Source organism: Lacerta agilis, chromosome 1, assembly GCF_009819535.1.
Source record: "Lacerta agilis isolate rLacAgi1 chromosome 1, rLacAgi1.pri, whole genome shotgun sequence".
NCBI classification, from domain to species: domain Eukaryota; kingdom Metazoa; phylum Chordata; class Lepidosauria; order Squamata; family Lacertidae; genus Lacerta; species Lacerta agilis.
This window is the reverse complement of record NC_046312.1, coordinates 62,051,024-62,072,716: the sequence shown is the minus strand read 5'-3', so window position 1 is coordinate 62,072,716 and position 21,693 is coordinate 62,051,024. Positions and strand designations below refer to the sequence as shown.

At 42.1% G+C, this 21,693-nt stretch overlaps 1 protein-coding gene across 4 annotated transcripts in view; it reads left to right on the top strand.

The window, feature by feature from the left end:
• Window positions 1-1,201: 1,201 nt before the first annotated feature.
• Window positions 1,202-21,693, top strand: part of MPPED2 (metallophosphoesterase domain containing 2) — a 128,644-nt gene continuing 108,152 nt past the window's right edge. Inside the window, exons 1-2 of one of the 4 annotated variants that reach the window (XM_033151243.1) lie at window positions 1,202-1,683; window positions 9,749-9,992. In XM_033151243.1, the coding sequence (XP_033007134.1) occupies window positions 9,865-9,992 (128 nt within the window). In that variant the 5' untranslated portion in view covers window positions 1,202-1,683; window positions 9,749-9,864. Of the gene's footprint in view, window positions 1,684-2,198; window positions 2,218-2,314; window positions 2,335-3,173; window positions 3,363-9,748; window positions 9,993-21,693 lie in introns of those variants that run through there. The other 3 variants (XM_033151270.1, XM_033151261.1, XM_033151253.1) reach the window with 3 other exon arrangements.

Here is a 21,693-nt window from a genome sequence, read left to right as displayed (position 1 = left end):
TGGGGGCAGGGCATGATACTATGTCTCACCCCACTAACATAGTTCAATAAGTTTAAATGTTATTTTCTCTTCATTGCTTTTAAATTGTTTTGGGTTGGTTCGCCCTGCTCACTTATTGTGGACCTGCACTGCATTGCAAGGGGTTGGACTAGATGACCATTGGAGTCTCTTCCAACTGTACAATTCTATGATTCACTATTCCTCATTCTTTTCCAAATTTGACTGATTATGTCCCCCGCCCCCCAACAAATTAGATTTAGGTTGCAATCCTAACTGGAAGTAAGCCCCGTTGAACGTAGGACTTACTTCTGACTGATACGCTCAGCAGGATCAAACTGCAAATTGTTCTGCAGGGGGAAAAAAACCATAGGAAGTTTTCTCCTGCTTCAGCAATGAGGCAATTTTTTTTTTTAAAAAAAGAGGGAGATATAATAATTATTACAGGTTGTTCCGCCCCCCTTCCGCACTTAAAAGGTTCCTGATTCTTTGTAGTTAATCCTAGTAATAACCTTTCTATTCCATTTTATTTAACTGTTTGGGTTTTGTGGAAGTGCTACAGCTCTCATTTGTTTAATTATTATTATTCTAAAACAAATGGGGTGCACACCTCCTTGAATTTGTACACCCCAGACATATAGAGTCAAAGGGGCTTATCTTCATATAGATTCATTGCTGGTGTTGGTGAGACGGAACTCCCATAATCTCTTACATACATTTATTTAGGCTTGGTGTATGTTAATTTTCCCGTCACCTAATCTTAATTTTTTACCCCTATATCGTGAAACCTTTCTCTTTTTTTGTGCCTCGTTGCTTTCTTTTTTTAAAAAAAGGGAAACAACCCCCTATACCACTACTAATGACCATGATGATGACACAACGGTTGAAGAAATTGAGGAATACTCCGGATTTGAAGGGTACCCCAGCATGCAGTGCCTTAGGTCTCCCGTGACCCAGCATTCCTCTTGAATTTAATCTTTCAGGGGGAGCGCAAGAGATTTGCTGCGATTTGGCAGGGGGTGCTCTCCCTCCTTAGCCTTCCTTTTTGGCTTGAGGTTGCGGGGTGGGGGGGGAGAAGAGAAGAGAGTGAATTAAGCAGCAGCAGCAAGGAGGAGCTGGCAGCCTATGCCTGTGTGGCTGTGTGTGTGTGTGTGAGAGAGAGAGAGAGAGAGAGGGAGAGAGAGAGAGAGAGCGCCTTGGCCGCCCTGTTTCCTGGTGCTCTGCTCCCTGACCCCAGTGGCAGTCCTTACTCACTGCACTCCTCTGCTCTCTTCCTCCTTCTCTCCCCCTTCATTTCTCCCTCTCTCTCTTTCTCGCTCTCCAGCCCAGATCGCGGCTGCTCTCCTTCTCCCCTTTTCTTCCTTCCTTCCTTCCCTTTCCCTCCTTCTCCTTCCTTCCTTCCTTCCTTCCTTCCTTCCTTCCTTCTGCTTGCGTCCGCCTCTCTCCTTTCCACTCCGGGGACCCTCGAGGGTCGAAGGTGTCTGCCCTGCCTTGCACCAGCCGTCAACCTTTGGCAAAGCCTCTCCTCGCTCTTTCGCCCTCTCGCAACAGAGCTCCGCGGCACCATCCACCACCACCTCCTCCTCCTCCTCCCCTCCTCATGGATCGGCTCCTTCCCCAGCACTGAAGGCATCCCTAGGAACACACATCAACATCCAGGAAAAATTAAAAAAAGAGGGAGAGAAGGTAAATCATCCGCCCCGAGCAGAGAGAAGGGGAGAGAGGGATCAGATGGAAGAAGAAGGACCAAGAGAGAGAGAGAAAGGGGGAGCGAGAGGGAGAAAATTCCTAATAACAAAACACAAAGCCATGGGTTAGAGGTGCCTTGTCATGTACAAGTACAAGGGGATCAGAGAGGGCAAACAATAATCAGATTCAAACGGGCTGCTGATTTGCCACTCGCCAAAGCGATCGCAGACAGAGAGCTGGATTATTATGATTGTTATTTTATTATAAATTGTTGTTTCAGAAGGAGGGCTAATTTGCGGGTCTTCTCCGCGGGTGTCTGTTTCTCTTCCTCCTCTCTTTCTCCCCCCCCAACCCCAGTGCTCCCCACCTTTCTCCTCCTCCTTCTGCCCCCCCTCCCCGCTTTTGCGTTAATTTCTTGTCTTGCGGAGTGTGGGGGGGGGAGGCGGCGGCGGTGGCTGGGGAATAGATTTGGCAGCGGAGATTAATTCGCTGGCTGTTTACTAGAGAGTCTCGGGTGATCGGGGTTATAATGTAAGAGCACGACCGGGGGAGGGTAGGCCAAAGGGAGCATTGTGCCGCGCGAGGGCTGCCGCCGCCGCCGCCGGAGAGAGCGAGGCGAGGCGGCAGATCGAGGGAGTGAAATGCAAAGTACAGTTAGCGTGAAAAACTGAAACGTGGGGCTGGCGGGGAGGAGGAAGGTGTGGGGACGGGGTGGCGGGTGGGAGACAGAAACGTGTTTGTCACACCCCCTCCTTTTTGCCTTATTCTCTGCATTTTCTCACCCACCCACCCCTTCCCAAAGCAAAGGAGAGGAAAAAAGTAACGATTGCAAAATGGGTTTCTTTACTATTCAAGAGCTGGAGTTTTCCCATGTCTCTTTCACATGCAAGGAAGCCACATTTCTCTCTTTCTCTCCCCCTTCTCTCTTCACAACAGGCTTTGAAATCAATGACCCCCGAGGCCTAAGGGCACTTGGAAACCTTTCGACATTTTATTGGGGTGGGGGTGAAAAGGGGGGGGAGAGGCTGGAAAGAAGAGAAATATGAAATCACCCGCGAGTTGTAAATTTACCGCCCCACCCCGCTTGCTGCATGATTTTGTAGTTTCCCCTCTCCCCCCCCCCTCAAAAGCAACCCACCTCTTGCTAGGTATTGTAGTTTTAGTTCGAAATGTGAACGAGAAGAAGCGGTGTATGTTGTGCGCGGGGGGGGGGGTAATGTTACAGCTGTTGTAGAGAAAAGAGGATGAAAACTTTAACCATGCGCATAAAAAAGGAGAGAAAAGGGATCTAGAAGTGGGGGGGGGACAACAACAATGAAGCAGTTGTAAAAAAAATGTGGAGCTTTCCGAGGGAGAGTTTGAATGCATTTTGAGCTAGGTTATAATGCCAGCTTGAGTGGCAAGGGGGGGGGGAGGAGATCGTTTGGGATGAGTGACGTTGGGAAAAGAGGGGGGGGGGCAGGATGGTGCGGTGTCAGAGCTATTGGCCACTGATTGTGATCAATCATTCCGAGCACTGGGAAAAGAGGGAATGAGAGGCAGAGAGGAAGCAGACCCAACACGCAGCGTGGATTCAGAGGAGTGCTGCCACCTCTCCGGGAGAGTTGCCCAGAGAAAAGGGGGAGAAAGTGTGCCCAGCACCGCTTAGATGGGCACGGACTGACTGCCACGAGGAGGTAGTGTGTGCAAACTGGTACCTGTTTTTTTATTGTTCCTGTTTGCTGCTGTGCACCTTTGAACTGAAGGTGCCTTGGGAAATGGATCATTTCAACCGAGGGATGGAGTTTGTTCTAAGGATTTCATCTGTAAGAAGAAAGGGTCCACAAGGATTCTTTTCTGTCTTTCTCCATCTTTCTTTATGTGTGGCATCAGGTTTTTTATGAATGGAAAACAGGTTTGGTTTCATTTGTTAGTCATGTGTTGGGGACAAGATTTTATCTTTCCAACATTCATTTGATATACCGGTAACTTTTTAAGCTCCCCTCTTAAAAAAGGAAAAGGAAAGGAAAAAGCCCACCTGGAGATAGGAGCAGAATGGATAATGAATTATAGTTACATTAAAAATATATGCACTGTTTGCTGGAATGGTTGAGTATAAACGGGGATCTTGTTCTGCCTTGTATATAGTTTGCAGTGATTGGATAAACTTATGCTAGAAGAAGCTATAGGAAAGTATTAAACAGACACCTACATGAGTAACTTCTTGAAGACTTTATGGTTTAAATTCTTGAATTGTTACTTGGGCTGCAATGCTAAGAACACCTACACACGAAAGCTCATACCAAGAACAAACTTAGTTGGTCTCTAAGGTGCTACTGGAAGGAATTTTTTATTTTATTTTATTGTTTTGACTTACCAGGGAGTAAGCTCCATTAAAAACAGTGGAACTTACTTCTGAGTAAATGATTGCACATTGAGTGTAGTTTAATCAAAGCGAGAATAACAAAGATTGAATATGAATCTTTAAGGAAGTGTTAGCACCAGGGAGTTACTTCCCCTTACAGTATTTCTAATTCTTCAGGAATTTCCATATTTGCTTCAACTAAAGCCAGTCTAAAGTCAATGGGAACTAATATTCCAAATGATGGAGTAAAATAGTGGGTTCTCTCTTCCCCCAAATAGTATTTGTTCTCTTTACATCTGTGCAAATTGTGAGTGTGATTATTAATTTTCTTTCATTTAATGTGCATTTTTATTACAATGTTATAAAAACTGGTGACCTGATAATGCCAGAAATACTTGCCATTTTTTTTCATGTTCTGAGACAAAAATGATTATATACAGTGCATATAAATGCCCTGCTTTTGTGTCTTTTATGGACTTCAAATCAAATCAGCAGTTTCAATGCCTTTGTGACATTTATCCATTGTGGAAGCATACCAACTGCACAACCAGTGCTTGCGTTATTCACAGGCTGCCCCCTGAGTTTTTCAGGATTACATAATATAAGATGGCACTTTGCTAGTTCTTCTGTTGGCAGAATTCTAGCATTAAAATTAGCAGTAAGTTGCTTAACAGTGTAGGGACCCCCCTTATTATTCCACTGTGGCCGCACCATCTTCTTAATGACTACTGTAGTGTCAATGGGAGGGAAGAACTATAGTGCTCACAGGGAGGCTAATAAATTTGTTAGTGAAAGTTTTGAAGTACTTGGGTCCTGTCTTACATTTTCTTCAAAGAGCTCCTCATTAAAGCAGATCACAATCAGACACTTCTAATATGAAAGCTGTTTTGCACTGGAAAAGGATGAAAGGGAAATGAAACTAAGAACAGCCTGCTCAGACATACAGTAATATGTGACCTTTATTTACTAGTTTGATAGTCACTGATTGACATTTTAAAAGCCATTGGTGTAACTTTGCTACGTTTTAATACAAGAAGACCCCCAGAATTAGAAATGTAATATTTTGCTTACTTTTATATTGGCTTATGTGTGTTTTGTTTGTATACATACATGAACATTTAAATAAATAAATATTTAATTTTTAAAAATCTTACAGAAACTGAATGAGGATTTCTGTTTGCCTACCAATATTCTGCTTTGGCTTTGGAGTTAGCTCAATGTTTTTCTCAAAGCTAAAGTTTTTAATATTGTACAACACATCCATGGGCTGGGCTGTATACACTATTCTCCTCAGCAAGTTTGATTTCTTTCCCCTTCAGTTTTGTGGGCTACAGAATATAAAATACTGCCCTTTGGCAGCACTAAATTAATTAAAATATAGTTGCTTATTTTTTGGGAAAAAACAGAAAAATAAAGATATTGTGTTTCATTAGTTGTATCATACTCAACAGAAACTGCTTTTGCGGGGAGGCAGTGGTTGGCCATGCCATTTCAATACTGCTACCTAAAACTAATGACTAAAACTCTAACAATACAAAATGTGTTATTTTCCCCCAATCCCTAAGCTCTCAGGGTTAACATTCTTTTTAATGACAGTCATTTCTCTAGCAGGAAGATGTTTTCATTTGTATTTACTTTTCAGTGCAGTGCAATTATGCAGTTCCACACTGCACACTGTCTTCATAGTTAGTATCTCAAAAGAGAATTACAGTCTTCACAACGGAATTGCAATTGGAAGCAGGTGTTGTGTTTTACTGTTATGCAAAATAACAGTAAAATATAATTGTGGGGGAAATTAAGGAAACAGCTGCAAAGTTGGTATGGAAGCTCCTTCATTACAATTTGTAGGCAGTTATCTTACACTGCAAACTGGGCAAAGATTTGATGTAGCAAATTGTAGCGATTTTGTCCTCCATGCCAATATCCATATATATAGATATATAGATATATAACCAGCGAGTAATTGAGACAAAGACCAAGAATACCCTCTGTGAAATGTACTAAAGGTTTTGGTCAAGATCCACTTGATGGGGTCTTAGCTTTCTCCCTGCTTGCTTTTTCTGACATGCAAAATGAAGAAATACCCTGATTCTTGAAAAAGGAAGTTGTGTGGTTCCGTAACCTGCTTAACATATGGAAGCCTACGTAGGCCTGAGGTTGTAAAATAATAAAATAAATCGCCTATGGCAGGCCATCTGCTATTTGGAAGGCATTATGTGGAATTTTGTGCTGAACCAGGTTTTACAGTTCATATCTTAATACTGATGCAATGTAGAGGCTCCAGATATTTGATTTTACATCTAGCAAGTCCTATTTTTATTTAGAACCAATGCAGCATTGCTGTAGGGGGGAATGTAGCATAGCTGATTGTAAATACAAAGGCTGGTTTTCTATACTTCTGCTGTATCAATTTTAGGAAGCACCTAATTTATAGGATCAGCAAGTACATGAATGTAAGCGTTACCTTTTTTGGTATTCCTGAAAGTGCACAACGATTTATGTTTGGATTTAAATGTACCCTAGAAGCTGGATCATGACCAAAATCTGGGGGGAAACCCCCCATCTTGAACCATTTCAGATCTTTTTTGGAATTAAAATGTTAAGAGTTGGGATTGCAAATTTTGCTTTCCAAGTTTTGCTCGCCCTTCAGTTTATCATGAGCACATACTTGAAGGTTGGGTAACTACTTTTTTTCAGGATTTAAAACATTTGTGTCAGTGATAGGGAATAACAGGGAAATTTGTGACTTAATGGAGGTGCTCACAGAGTGCATTAGAATAGCAGGTTTGTTTCTTAATCAGCATTATTCTGAGAGATTTCAGATGCAGAAAGCAATTTGACATAATGGAAGGATTAGAAGTGCTTCACAACCCTTCTTCTGGTGTCACAACTGTGAAGAGGCAACACCAGCAGAAAAGGGTTTGTAGGGTTATTCCTTTAGCCCTTTATCATTGTGTGTATCCTGTCTGCTTCCCTGTGTTCTAGTATAAATTCTTCAAGGGGGGAGACTTTTTCTGTTTGTTGAGCTTCCAGTGTGAATTAGAACCCTTCACAAGTAGAAAAGGCCCCGACACAAAAGTTACACTAGAACATCGGAAAGCTCAAAGGATCTGCGCGAGGATGACGACATTCAAGGGGCATATCCACAGCTCTTTCCCACTTGCGTTGCCCCTTCATGGCTGAAACACTCAAAAGGGCTAGCAGACATTTACTAATTTTATGACCAGAATAATTATATTTAGTGAAGGAATGAAACAAATGGCTAGAAACATGTAGGTTATGTTAAATAATGGAAGTGTATAACTCACAGTAATAAATTATAATTGATTTTGAGCATAAAGAACTGTCCATTTCTGCTTTTTTATACATTTCTTTGGCTTAAATAATGAAAGGAAATTTAGGAATGATAGGGTATACACAATAGTAGAAAGCAATCTCTCTTGTGTAGCCCCCGTTCTTTAGTTTAGGCCGTATGGATTGCCTTGGTGGATGGACCATCCCAGGTCCATCTTTTCTAGTATTTTGTAACCATGAATGGGTTGCTATATGCTTATGGATACTCATAACCATCACTATACCTTGGTTTTTTTGCCTCTGTGTTTAGAGCTATACTGCCTCTGAATATACATGTTTTGCTTATTTACTTCTATACTGCCCTTCATCTGACGATCACAGGGCAGTTTACAATATAAAACCCCAAAAAACGTATACCATAATAACAAACAATAACAACACCCCCCCAGCTATCATCAGTTAGTTATTCACTGCATTTAGAATGCATAATTTTAGCTAGCCTTAACCCCAGGACCAGTGAATATTTTTTGATGAGCCTGATTCTAGTATTGTAATACACCTCTTAACTACTTTTATGTTGTTCATAACATTATAAACGCCTTACCTGTGAACATCAATAGTGTTTCTTTTTCCTAAACAAGAAAACTATTCTCTTTTACCTTTTCTTGTCAAGAAACTGCTTGAACAACTTGATCATTTCAAGTTACCCACCTGTAACTTGATCATTTTGGTTGTCCTTGTCTATACCTTTACCCAGTGCTTTTTTTTCCTTAAAAAATGTTTAGGGGTACTCTCATTTTCCTACTCATATTGAAATACTGCCCCTCAATGAGGCCAAACTTAAATTCACAAAATGTTTAGGGATATGCGTCCCCCCAGACAAAAAGCACTGCCTTTACCAGCTCCATGATGTCCTACTGAGACTAAAATATCCCCTGTTGACCTTGTAAAATTTGGGACGTGGATATGTTGCAATGCTGCTAAAATATCAATTTTAAATTTAAGAAATACAGTACAGGTACTTATAAATGAATTGGTGAATCTTTTTGTTTTGTTTTATGGAAATGTTAGATGACCTGTCTTTTATGGTGCGTTAGGAGAACCAACAAAACAACTGTATGCATGTTTGGAGGAAGGGTGGGAGGGGAGGAGGGGCAGGAATGAGAGAATGTTGGACCAAAGGCATTCACGTTTGTGGATTTAGAAAAATATAAACTTTTACAGTTGCAATTACATTTCTTTGCATTTATGAAGAGGTTCATATTTTTAATTTAAAGTAAAATTCCTCTGAGCCTTCTAAAATTACTAAGACTACTGTGTGCAAGTGTAATCTGAAGGTGGTTTAAGTGCCCAAAACAGAAGTGTGGTTGGAGGAGCACATCTCTCTCTGTTTCTCAGGGTCTGGAGTTGGTCTCCAAATCTCTGGGTGCATGACAGGGAAGTGGAACCACTTTGCATCTAAGCCAGGCTTCCTCAACCTCGGTCCTCCATATGTTTTTGGCCTACAAATCCCATGATCCCTAGCTAGCAGGACCAGTGGCTAGGGATGATGGGAATTGTAGTCTCAAAACATCTGGAGGGCCAAGGTTGAGGAAGCCTGATCTAAGCCATTTCCCAGACCTTCCCTGGCACATCCTTGAACCTCCCCAATTCACATGTTCCTACTGAAGCTGGAGCTCCAACATTGATTGGGCCAGGGCTATAGATGCTTCTGCAGTGGCATTGACATTGACTCTCCATATCTGGTGTCAGAACTCTGTCTTCTTTGTTGGAGAGGGAGACTTGTTGCCTGTGTTGTCCTCCAAACGTCATAGAAATGCTGTCGTAAAGTACTTTAAGCATGACAAAGCATACCATTTGGCAAAACAGATTCTGAAGAAGTATGCATGCACACAAAAGCTCATACCAAGAACAAACTTGGTTGGTCTCTAAGGTGCTACTGGAAGGAATGTTTTTATTTTTTATTTTGTTTTGACTATGGCAGACCAACATGGCTACCAACCTGTAACATACCATTTGGGTTGAACATGAAACAATATGTTGCCCTGTGGATTGCTGCTGTTCAGGGTTCCAGCAGCCAGCCCATGCCCTTTCCCAAGATACTCCATTATATTGTCCTTCACCAGTGGCTTTCTATACCTGCTTCCCAGTGGTCAGCCAGCTTTCCTTAAGGGGGTGTTTTTGGAGGTCTCCCACCTTTAGGGTTTCCCTGGACGTGCTGATACCTCCCTTTTGTATGTGGATTGTGTCATTTCAGGTACATTAAGATCTACACTCAGAGAATGAGTTTACTCTTAGTGTACACGCTAGTGTTATTAGGAATGGATCAATACATATTTCCATAGGAAACCATCACAGGCTAGGCTGAACTCAAAACCCTCATTACAAATTGATCAATATCTTTGTACTGTTCTGTTTTTCCAGAAGTCTACAGAGCTCATGAGGAGATACTTGGCTTCTGTCGTTGGCTGAAACACAATGCCCACTCCCATCTTTTGTTCTGGAAAGTTGTAAGTTGCTCATGTCTATAAAGAGGAAGGATGGCTCATGGAATTCCTTCACAAGGCAAAGTTACCATTTCCGTGGATGAATACAGCTCAAATCCAACCCAGGCGTTCACACACTACAACATTAACCAGAGCAGGTTCCAGCCTCCCCATGTACACATGTAAGTACTATTATTGATTTTTGAATTTCATGTAGTGGAAGTTACTGATGGAAAACTTGTTTAGAATTAAGTGCCACCTTGCTGTTATGTCAAGGTATGAAACAACCATATATTTTGCTGTAATTGAGTCCTATAATTTGCTTGCAATTGTGCATACTTTCTCAAAAATTAAAATCAAAGTTGGTGTATATTTTGCACTTATTTTACAGTTTTCTAATTCCTAGTAGTAAAAATCAGGTCAACATATCAGAGTTGTGATGACTTTGTTATCACAAGAGTAGAAAAATAAGAATCTGGGCTTCTTTTTACTTGTTGCTATTCTTCTAACATTTATTGTGATAACGTTTTCAAAAAACAAAAAAGGGGAGAGTTGAAATGTTAGCCTGTAGGATGTATAAACTGTGATCTGGAAGTTCATGTTGCCTACCCCTGGACTGATGGTGGGTGTGGAATTATTAGAGTTATTGCAATCCCTGTTATGAACTAGGTGACAACAACAACAAAAAATCCAAAAATTTTTGCATGGTTAATAGGACAGAATAGTGTTCAAAGAGCTCCAGATGTCAGAGGCTTGGTAAAACTCAGCACAGTTTTGTATGTGAGCTGCAGGCCTAGTAACAGACTTGTAGCTTTATTGATTTCACTGGAACTTGCCAGAGGGACATATTTCTTGAAAATGTGAACACCCTTCCCCCACCCTTTGCACTCAGCTGCGAAATAGGCCTAATTGGGACTAATTGTCTCCTGATCACTGAATCCTTTGTCCTCCTTGTTGTAAGGGGAACGTGTGCCGCATGCTGCATTCCTCTTACAACGAGGAAGACAAAGGATTTCAAGACTGCTGAACTATTAGTCCCAAGAAATACAAATACTGCATTAAAATAATGTTTATAGCCTGAGCTTAAACCAACAAAGGCAGAGCTAAAGGTTCCCTGCTCAGCCTTCTATGTTTTGGTATTGTGGCTTGTGAGATCACACTGACTGACTTGTGTAGGCACAGTTTGTGTGTGCGCGTCTGTACATTCACATTATTTTAAGACCTAAGTGAAGACTTAAAACTTCAGATTTCCTTCCTATTGTCTAGTGGTGTCTGATCTTTAAAAGGAGCAGTTTTTACATAAGCTCCTTTTCCCCTAATGGCTTGAAGGACAAGTTAAATTATAAAACAAAAGAGGCACCTCTTGACCTCATGTTGACCAAAGGTGAGTCAGGTCTTTTATTCATTGCATTTGCATAGGAAAGTGTTGGAAGAGAGATACTTCTAAGAGATTAGATGTTTCTTTAATAACTGATAAGGGGGCAAAGTTGTTGTTTTTTTTTAATGGATCAACTCCTGTTGGCCAGAGTGAGATGTGCCAGCCTTTGAGTTATGCAGAACTCTTTGTTAATGATAATGGAGAGTTATCTTCTTTCCAACCATAGAGAAAAGAACAAAAGTTAAATGCCGATGCAAATATATTAATCACTTTATATAGAACATTTTAAAAAGCAGCCTTGGATTATGCACCAGATAAACATGTAGGTAGAGTAGTAGCCTGGCAGGGCTCTTGTTCCCCCTTGCACCCCCCAAAATAAAACAACCTTCGTATGCCGTTTTGCAATAAACTCTGAAAGCTGTGTAAATTTTAAAAGCAGTTTGATGTGGGGTATATGTGTTTGATGGGAGGGATAGAGAATACAGTTTTTTTTTAAAAGAAGCCAAACCCCTCTCTTCATGGTTTCCCTTCTGCATGATTGAATAGGCTTGTGCAACCAGGAAAGAATTCTAGAGTGCTGTTTTGAAAACCACTTTTAGCTGATTGTTGTATCTGACCATAGGTGCATTTGCTGTGCAGAAACGGACAATACAGCTATTCAGCATACAGTATTTTACAATGACTTCGTGTTTGTAAAGTCATTAAATATAAACGTGATTTTGGGAACATGCAGCTGTTTTAGGCCATCATTTCTGAAACTGGAAAGCTTTAGCTGAAATCTTCTGATGTTGTAACAAAGATAATTTACTTTAAGAGATTATTAATAATTCCTTCTGATACAGGGTGTTATGTGAAATGCAGATTCATACTGTTGATTGATTATTGCATTCCTTTCTAAGACCCGGCTACACCACCTGTTCTATATATAGTTAAGCTGTCCTGATCAATGCTGTGGATTGGGAAATTTTCTAAAGGAAGTTTATAATCCTGAAAGGCTGAAGCCCAATCTAGTTTTAGTTTCTATGATTCTACTGTTTAACTACCAAAAAATAAAAATAAAAAATGTAATGAGATCACCTTTCCTCTGACCAAATATATATATCACCTGGTTTTGGGAATTATCTTGATGCAACATTTTGAGCAATTTATTTTAGACTACAGATCATTGTTTCAAGTTAGTGTAAGCAATCTATGTATTATGTAAGCAAGCAGTATTATGAAGTTGATACATAGTAATAGTTCAGCTTACACCAGGTTTGCCCTATGAATTCTGTGTGTCTGCTCTAGGAAAAGTGGCTAATGAATGCACAACATACTGGCAATTTCCATTAAAGGTTCAAAACCAGATGCTTTGGTTCTTATGGTTGGCAGAGAGATTGCTTGCCTTGCGTTCTGATCCAGTGTCTTTCCTTGCCCATTTACGTATTTCAACTTCCAGCTACTTCAATCCCGAGGTGTGCACTGACCGTTTGGTACATACAGTGATGCTTTTTACTTTCATGAAGATGTATGTACTATAGCCATGTCAGTTGGTGTTGGTTGAGTTTTTCTGGTTAAATGCTTTGCAAAGCTAATCACACAAAGATAAAGATATTTTGCAAGGTAAATGCGTAACTGGAACACCATGAGGGAAATACTGTGTTGAATTGAGTGAAGGAATTCAGTTGTAAAAATAAAATACAGTGGCGAAAGAGTTAAGCATCCATTTCCCCCCATTCTCTGTGCAAAATAATTCCACTCTAAAGCTGTTTCTGGTTTTTTTTTTTTTTTTGTAAGACTGTCAGAGCTTTATTAGATGAGTTTGCAAGTATTGCGTACCTTTTATGTCTACGTCCAGCACCACATTGCAAAATGTTTTCTTAGTTCCCTGACTGTAGTGAAATTGGGAGATAGCACAGTTCAGAGTTGATAAAAACTTTCATTCATATGACATACATTTTGGGTTTGGTTCTTCAGTATCAAGGCATTCCTTGACAGCCTAAAAATGACTGCTCCTTTATCAACTGAATAAAACTCTTATTTTGCATATTGAAGTGCTTATTTTGCACAAATGATTCTCTCGTTTTTGCAGAATTTGCCTTTTTTGGGGTAAATGAGCTCAGGCTTTCATTAACGATGCTTATTTCCGTAAGTACAGAGTCCACAGTGAGTGAGCTCATGAGAACTGTAAGTTTCAAGTTGCCTTGCTGCAGACGGCTCTAATCTCATGGCAGACACAGAAAGTTCTGGACTGTGTTTGGGTGCCATGCTCTGCACTCAGTGCAGTGAAAGCCTGAAAACCTTATTATACATTGTTTTCCCTTGGACAACCCTCCTACTTGTATATTGAAATACAAACTGAAAGTCAGGAAATCGGCTGCAGCCCAATCATAATTGGATTTTAAAATCTGTGAGACACAGGACCAAACTGTACTATGTGATTGGCTCTTGTGTGCTTGTTTTTGTTGATGGAAAGGCATCCATAGCAGGGCTGGAATGGGAGCAGGGGAAGGATTTAACCCAGGGGACCCCAAACTTACCTGGCCTCGGGCCGGTTCCTCCGGCGCCGATCGCACAGCAGGCCGGAGGGCAGGGGAGTAAGCGCCCATACGAGCACATACTCGCTTTTTCCGGTGTGGCATGGTACTGAAAATAGCTTGGGTGGGTGCGCACGGGCCTCCGCAAACTTGGAAGGGCATCGGAAATTACACTGCGCATGCACACAAGCTATTTCCGGTGCTGCACCGCACCAGAAGTGTGCTGGAAATTATGCTTGTGCATGCGCACAAGCTATTTCCGGTGCCGCGCTGACCCGGAGATGGGCAGCCATGCCATGCCAGTAAGAGCAGGCGGCGGGGGGGCGGAGGGGGCTGGATAATTGGCCCACGGGCCTTAGTTTGGGGACCCCTGATTTAACCTTTTGTCTGTGCCATGGTGCCAATATGGTTAGACGCCTATGGCTGGTATTTTCTCAAGGAAGGAAGCTACAATTGATGCTAATGATAGTTTTCTCCTGGGGAAAATAGCAGCAGTGGGGTGCGTTCATACAGTGGAACCTCTACTTACGGACATAATCAGTTCCGGAGGTCAGTCCATAAGTTGATCTGGGTCGCTGAAAGAAGCGCCCTTGTGCACAGGCGCACTCGATGGCAGCGCGCTTCTGCGCATGTGCAGACAGCGCCAGCTGCTTCTTTGCATGCGCAAATGGTAGAAACTGCTTCTGCGCATGTGCGGATTGCGGCAAACCTAGTATTTACTTCCGGAATTGCCGCAATTGCAACTTGGATTGGGCCCAAGTAGAGACGGTTGTAAGTAGAGGTTCTACTGTACTTGATTGGGATTGGGGGGCAGGGATAATTCCTCACATTGCAGCCCCATTCTGGATCGGTCCCCCCATATCTCTGATGTTAGCTGCCCTGAGCTCAACTTCAGCAGGGGAGGGCGAGATATAAATAAAAGTTTGTTTATTGTTATTATGCAGCTCCTGTTTAGTAAATGAATGCCAAGCATACATTGTTGTGTTTAGCATCGTGCTTAGTTTGTTCCCAGTTCCCCTTATCCAAAATAACTTACAGCATGTGGTGAATTCAAAACGTGATGCCTCTTGCTTCATGGTCAAATTTCCCATTTGATTTCTTGGCTTTGCAGCCAGTTCAGTTTTCAGCTCATTATATATTTTCTGCTGAAAGATTGTCTGATGAGGTAGAGTAGTTCTACAACACTGGAGAAAGGTGCATGGATGTGCCTTTAGAAAGAAAAAAATATGTTTCATCTAACACTGGGTTTTTACTTCTCTGAGGTCACCTTATTCCATCCTGTCTCACATTAGCTGTTGCAGCCAGCATGTAAGTGTGTTCAAATTGAGAATCACTGCTGCATTTTACTGAAGAACTAATGGAACTTGGTCTCTGTTCAAGGCCCACATGTCTAATTCCTGATCTGGTGAATTCACATTAACCTCCTATACTGCATCACCCTGACACTTGAACATTGCTAGAAGCCTGTCAGCTCATCCACAAAGTCCTCAGCCCACAGGAGGATCGTATCTCATTCTAGGGAAATCATAGTTCATCTGAATGATTATCTGAATGGCTTTCTGCAACCTATGTCTCAACATCCCATCATTAATTGTTTATAGCAAAGAATTGCACTTTCTAATATTGGCTGCAATGCTAGCAGTTACGTAGCTCTGGAAAAATATTTTGGATAACTTTTTTTCTTTTTTAAAAATCCCAACCCAGCAGATAAAGCTAGCCCAAATAGAATTTCTGATTATATCTGGTTTTCTTTTTTATTCATCTAATATTCATTTGTGCAGGGGTTTTTTGGGTACCGGTAATTTTATTTTAAAATCATTTCATTTTCAACAAAAGAAACTACTTTTTAGAGTTTTAATTTTAGAGAAATATCAGGAAGTCTGGCTTATAAACAATGAGCTGTGAAAACTCATCAGATGAGTTAGAGGCTGTTTTCATTTACATGTCTTCTCAAATTGTCCATCTTCCCATCAGCTGAATAGCAAAACTGATGTATTTCGGGGGGGGGGGGGGAACCGGGTACAAACAAACACCCTTATCATTCATGGGAATCTTTCTCATAGATCTTTGCTCAGAGGCTGTTGAGATGAGAACTGGTTTCATTAAAATGTTGATGACATTATTGAGGGATTCAATATTATAATGTTAATGTTCCAGTCTGTTTCTGGAATCTGTTCCATATGGACAGCCTGTCTGAAACTTCATTAAGGTTATTCACAATTTGTGAGTGCATCTTGAACAGTATACAGGAACAAGGCCGGTTTATTTTCCGTGGCTTAAAGGCGAAGAAGCTGTTAGGATGATTACATAAATTACACTTCAGTTTAATACTTGTTGCAGCAAATGATTTTTATATTTCAGTCCCAATTTAGATTATTTACTGAAGGAAATTAGACTTCTGAGAAATATGAGTTGAATCCTAACTCTTTGTTCCATTCATAGAAAGCATTGCTATTCACAGAAGAAGAATTGCAACCACAGAAGACCTCCTTTTGTGAGTGGAATCTTCCGTTTGTGGAAGGATTCAAATCTCTGTGTTAATCTCTGTGAAGTGTAAGAGAAAGATTGGTAAAGTGAGAATGATATATGCAGCATAATTCCTTCCTTATTTTGTTCAGTGAATAAGAATAATCCATGTTCACATAAAGTTCATGGAGTTGACAAGAAGTCTTCAGATAGTTGTGTGTGTTCTACTTTGTGTACGTTTGTGAAGTGAGGTTACAGGGAACCAGACAGAGGGCCTTCTCGGTAGTGGCGCCCGCCCTGTGGAACACCCTTCCATCAGAGGTCAAGGAAATAAGCAGATATCCTATTTTTAAAAGACATCTGAAGGCAGCCCTGTTCAGGGAAGTTTTTAATATTTAATGCTGTATTGTTTTTAACACTTGACTGGGAGCTGCCCAGAGTGGCTGGGGAAACTCAGCCAGATGGGCGGGGTACAAATAATAAATTATTATTATATGCACATACATTTCTATCTACTTTCTACTTTTGCGCTTTTTATTTTATAGCAGTAAATTACTTCACCCTCACAAATCTAGCTTTTCTGTCCAGTTTCCAGCTTTGTGCCAAAAGAAACGAAACTCTGATGTTTTAAGAAAGACCTGAAAAAAGTTATTGAACTTGTGGTTTTATTTAATATAACAATGGAGAGCAGGTCTGTATGAGAACTGTCAACATTTTTGATGAATAGGTCAGTTTAGTCTATAATTTTGACAATGACAATCATATTTGCGGTTCAGATTCTCAGTCTACCAGCATTTATGGAGATTAAAATAAACAGAGCGTGGCTGAGCCAGCTGTGAAGCAGCCATTCAGCAACTTGTGAAAATATAGTTACATTCGATACCTCTTTTCCAAATCCTTTTTGAAACAACTTGATTGCAGAAATTAAGTTTCTCTTGGAAGATTTTTTTGTGGGGGGAGGATTAGTTTGTCCCCCTGTTTTTGAAGGCAGTAGATTTACAGTGCAGTCCTACACATGCTTTAAAGCATGGGTAGGCAAACTAAGGCCCAGGGGCCGGATCCGGCCCAATCGCCTTCTAAATCCGGCCCGCGGATGTCCGGGAATTGGCGTGTTTTTACAAGAGTAGAATGTGTCCTTTTATTTAAAATGCGTCTCTGGGTTATTTGTGGGGCCTGCCTGGTGTTTTTACATGAGTAGAATGTGTGCTTTCATTTAAAATGAATCTCTGGGTTATTTGTGGGGCATAGGAATTCGTTCATTATTTTTTTCAAAATATACTCCAGCCCCACATAAGGTCTGAGGCACAGTGGACCAGCCCCCTGCTGAAAAAATTTGCTGACCCCTGCTTTAAAGAATAGCTCTGTCGGTAGAATGTGTGAGACTCTTAATCCCAGGGTCATGGGTTTGAGCCCCACTTTGGGTGAAATATTCCTTCATTGCAGGGGGTTGGACTACATGATCCTTATGGTCCCTTCCAACTCTTCTGTGAATCTATGAAAGTGACATATCTGCTCAAAAGTAAGTCTTGCTGAGTTCAAAGGTGCGTACTTCCAAATGAATGCGTACAGGACTGCAGCTTTAAAGTATTAAATTGAAACAGCGCCAGTGGAATAGAATGTCTCTTGGATTTCATTGACTTGTAAATCATTCCTTACTAGAAAAAGAAGGACCATTGCTTTCTGTAGTGAGCTATCCAGGAGTAGCTGGCATGGTGGATTTGTGCCACAGTCACTCTCCCAACACTGGCAGCACTGTTGCTTTCTGGGACGGGTGAAGCAGCCATGAGGTTGAGGCTGTGCTGGTGCATGATGAAATGTTTCATATTAGAAGATGTGCAGGTAGACAAGTCCTTGATAGTATGGCTGTTGTTGCAATGTCCTGTGACAGTCATGAAGCAGGAGGAACATTGCCCGGCTGTGAGGTATGAAAGCCGCTCCCTGCAAGGCCCTTTCCACCTGGCCTAGGGGGCAGGTCCCACACTCACCCAGACCTACTAAAGAGGCTCCTCATGAGGCCGGAGGAACATTGTCCGGCTATTGTTTTAGTGATTTAATATGCTGTACACCGCTTTGAGGTTTTTATTAAAAATATAAAGTGGTATAGAAAATAAATAGATAGATAGATAGATAGATAGATAGATAGATAGATAGATAGATAGTGTTAGTTGAGTAAATACGAGGATAGAGCTAGGACTGGGGTTTGTTGCAGTTGTTAATTTGTCTAGAGTCAGTATTCCATTGTTACTGATGATGAGGAGTTGCTTTAGGTTGTGAGGTCGTCTGTGAGTAGTAACAATCTCTCCCTTGTAAGAGGACGCTATTATTCAGCAGGTGTTTATGTGAAGGCTTCCCTGACTCAGAAATCCATCCTGAGCATGATATCAGGGGTGGGACTGGGAAAGCCACATGATGTCAACCCATCCTACAATGCGGGGACCTGTGACCAGATGGCCTGTATGCTTATTCTGCTGTCCAGGTGCTGTGGACAGCCAACTTCAAAGTTCCTGCTCTATGTCCTTAAGGTCCTTTATCTTTAAACGAGACTTGAATCAGACAGAGGACTTCTAGAGAAGGAGGTTCCCTTTAAATAAAGAACCGTCCTCCGCAAAGTAGGACACTTGGCCTGACCTAGTAACCTTTCATTTTCCTGTGAGGTAGACAAGGCCTCATTTACAAGGTGTCATCTGAAGCAACTAAACATAATCATAAACCAATACAATGACCTTATTAGTTTTTCAAGCCCTTTTGAAATATATAATAGTTCTCAAGGGAGAAAGGGAGAGAGAGATAAAGAAACTAATAAAACAAAGATGCATAAGTATGACAAGAAAAGCCCTTATGGAATAAAAAAGAGCTAGCATGTATTTTTTTTTACCTCCTTCGGAAAAGGAAAAGCAAGAACTGAATAAAACTGAGATGTGCTGATTGTTTAAAACAGAGCACAGAAACATGGAAGTTTCCAGCTCCAGTTTCTTCATAATGCAACCTCTCAGTATAATGTGGCCATCAAAACAGTTATTTTGAAGAGTGTGGGACAAGCTCCTTTTGTATGACATTTCCAAGGGGCTTGTAAAATGGCCATATTGGCTCTTGTCAGTTCTTTGCAGGGCATGGTGTAGAAGGGTTAAGGACCAAGACATCTGGAATTTTTGAAATAGTTCTTGTTTACGTGCACTTAAAAAGATAATGGAACAGTTACCAGAAATGGTTACTTTATTTTTTGCTGAGCAAAGCACAGCTAGGGGTGTGATCTGGACTGCTGTCATCGGGGCATTAATTTCTGAAACAAATGCATTGTGTTGCTGCATCTAAAAAGAAGACTCCTCTACTTTGAGGTTCCTCAAGGATCTTTTCAATTACTATACGCAGAGCAATTCAGCCCCCTGCTCCCCTGTGCTGCAGAGGTGTCCTGCTAGCCACCCCTTCCTGGATCTGCTCTGCCATTAGTGAGGGAACCCTGCTGGCAAAGAGTACTCTAAGGTGGCTGCCCAAATGGGCAGAAGCTACTGGAAAACAGTGCTGTGGGAGCTGGGAGTGGTTAGAACCAGATTCTCAGCCGGCCTTGCTTTCATCACATGTTTCCAATAGGGCCTCTTCACTGCACCAGCCTGGAGGCAGCATAGCAATTTTTTATTCTTCTCCATCTTCTGCTCCGGTCAGAATAAGCAGCAAGTCCATGGAGGAGGAAATGGCTACGTCACTGGTCATGGTGTGATTGGAATTGATGTTAGAAATTGGTTGTTGAATTTGTGCTTTCTATTATATTAAGATTTTTTAATTACACTGTATGCTCATCTGAGTACTTTTGGTGTAAGAATGGGATGTAAATTAATAGTATTATTTTATTATGATGTGCTGTCCACTTGGTACGGAAAGGGATGAAAGGAAAATCTCCAAAGATAAAGCTAGGCATCCTAGGGACAGGGGCTCAAGAAAACAGTTTGCTGTGTTGGCCTGCTGGTAGGCTCATTAATTGATATTTCTGGATTGAGGGCCTATGAACATAAGTATTTATTTTGAAACATGCGACATAGAGACAGAAAAATAGGAATTGATATGCACAATAGACAAATAGAATCACCTGGCTGAGATAACTCAGTTGGTTAGAGCATGGTACTAGGTTTCAGGTTCAATTCCCTTATAGGATGCCTGCATATTCCTGCGTTGCAGAGGGTTGGACTAGATGATCCTCAGTTCTACAGTCCTTCAATTCTTTGATAGAGCTACAAGCACATTAAGAGAAATGGGCAAGCCTGGATAGTTCCATTGGTTAGAGCATGGTGGGTATTTAGCAGGATAAAATGGCTATAAATAGGGTGGGAAATGGAGTTTAGCAAGCATGCAACTGAAAACCAGTTGGAGATGGTAGGATTCAGGAATTGGTTTATGTTTTAAGTTTCTAGAAAGCATCAATTTTTTAGGTGTTAACCCTGAACACAGCTGAAAAAAAATCCTGGTGCCTCCCAGGAGGTCAGGAGCGGCCTTCACAGTTGATGGGAATGACCTACCGTATATACGTGAGTATAAGCCGACTTTTTCAGCCCATTTTTTGGGCTGAAAAAGCCGCCCTCGGCTTATACTCAAGTGATGCGGGCGGCTGCAAAGGGACAAGCGGCAAGAAAGGGATCCTTTCTTGCTGCTTGTCTCCCCTGCCCTGCCGATCCCCCATCTGTGCCTGCTCTCTGATCCCTCCTCCTGTGCCTGCTCTGCGCGAGGATCGCCTCCTCCTCCTCCTCCTCCCGTCCCTTCTCCCCGAAGGGGAACAGAGGTAGCGACGGGGCAGCGGGAGCAGGAGGAGGACAAGTATCGAGCAGGCGCGCGAGCCGGCTCAGCCCCAGAGAGCCTGTTGCTTTTGCCCCCATCCCATCCCAGCTCAGTCCGCCATAGAAACTGCCCACCCTGAAACTACCCACCCCTGAAACCTTCCCAGAAACTTCCCCCCTTAATTCCTCCCTGAATATGCCCCCTCCCCCTGAGCCCTCCCTGTAAAGAGACCTTTCTTTCCAAGCCTTCCCTCTTAACCCCTGCCCATCCCAGCTCTGCCCACTGTAGAAACTGCGCTGAGACTCTATGATCCTGTGCCTGCTCTACCCCTGCCCATCCCAGCTCTGCCCACTGTAGAAACTGCGCTGAGACTCTATGATCCTGTGCCTGCTCTACCCCTGCCCATCCCAGCTCTGCCCACTGTAGAAACTGCGCTGAGACTCTATGATCCTGTGCCTGCTCTACCCCTGCCCATCCCAGCTCTGCCCACTGTAGAAACTGCGCTGAGACTCTATGATCCTGTGCCTGCTCTGCGGAAGGCATCGGGGAGGGAAAAGTGGGGAGAAAGTGCTCCTCGATGTTTTTCCTCTCCGATGCCTTGCACAGAGACTGCTCTGTGCGAGGATCGCCTCCTCCTCCTCCTCCCGTCCCTTCTCCCCGAAGGGAAACAGAGGTAGCGACAGGGGCAGCGGGAGCAGGAGGAGGACGAGCAGGCGCGCGAGCCGGCTCAGCCCCAGAGAGCCTGTTGCTTTTGCCCCC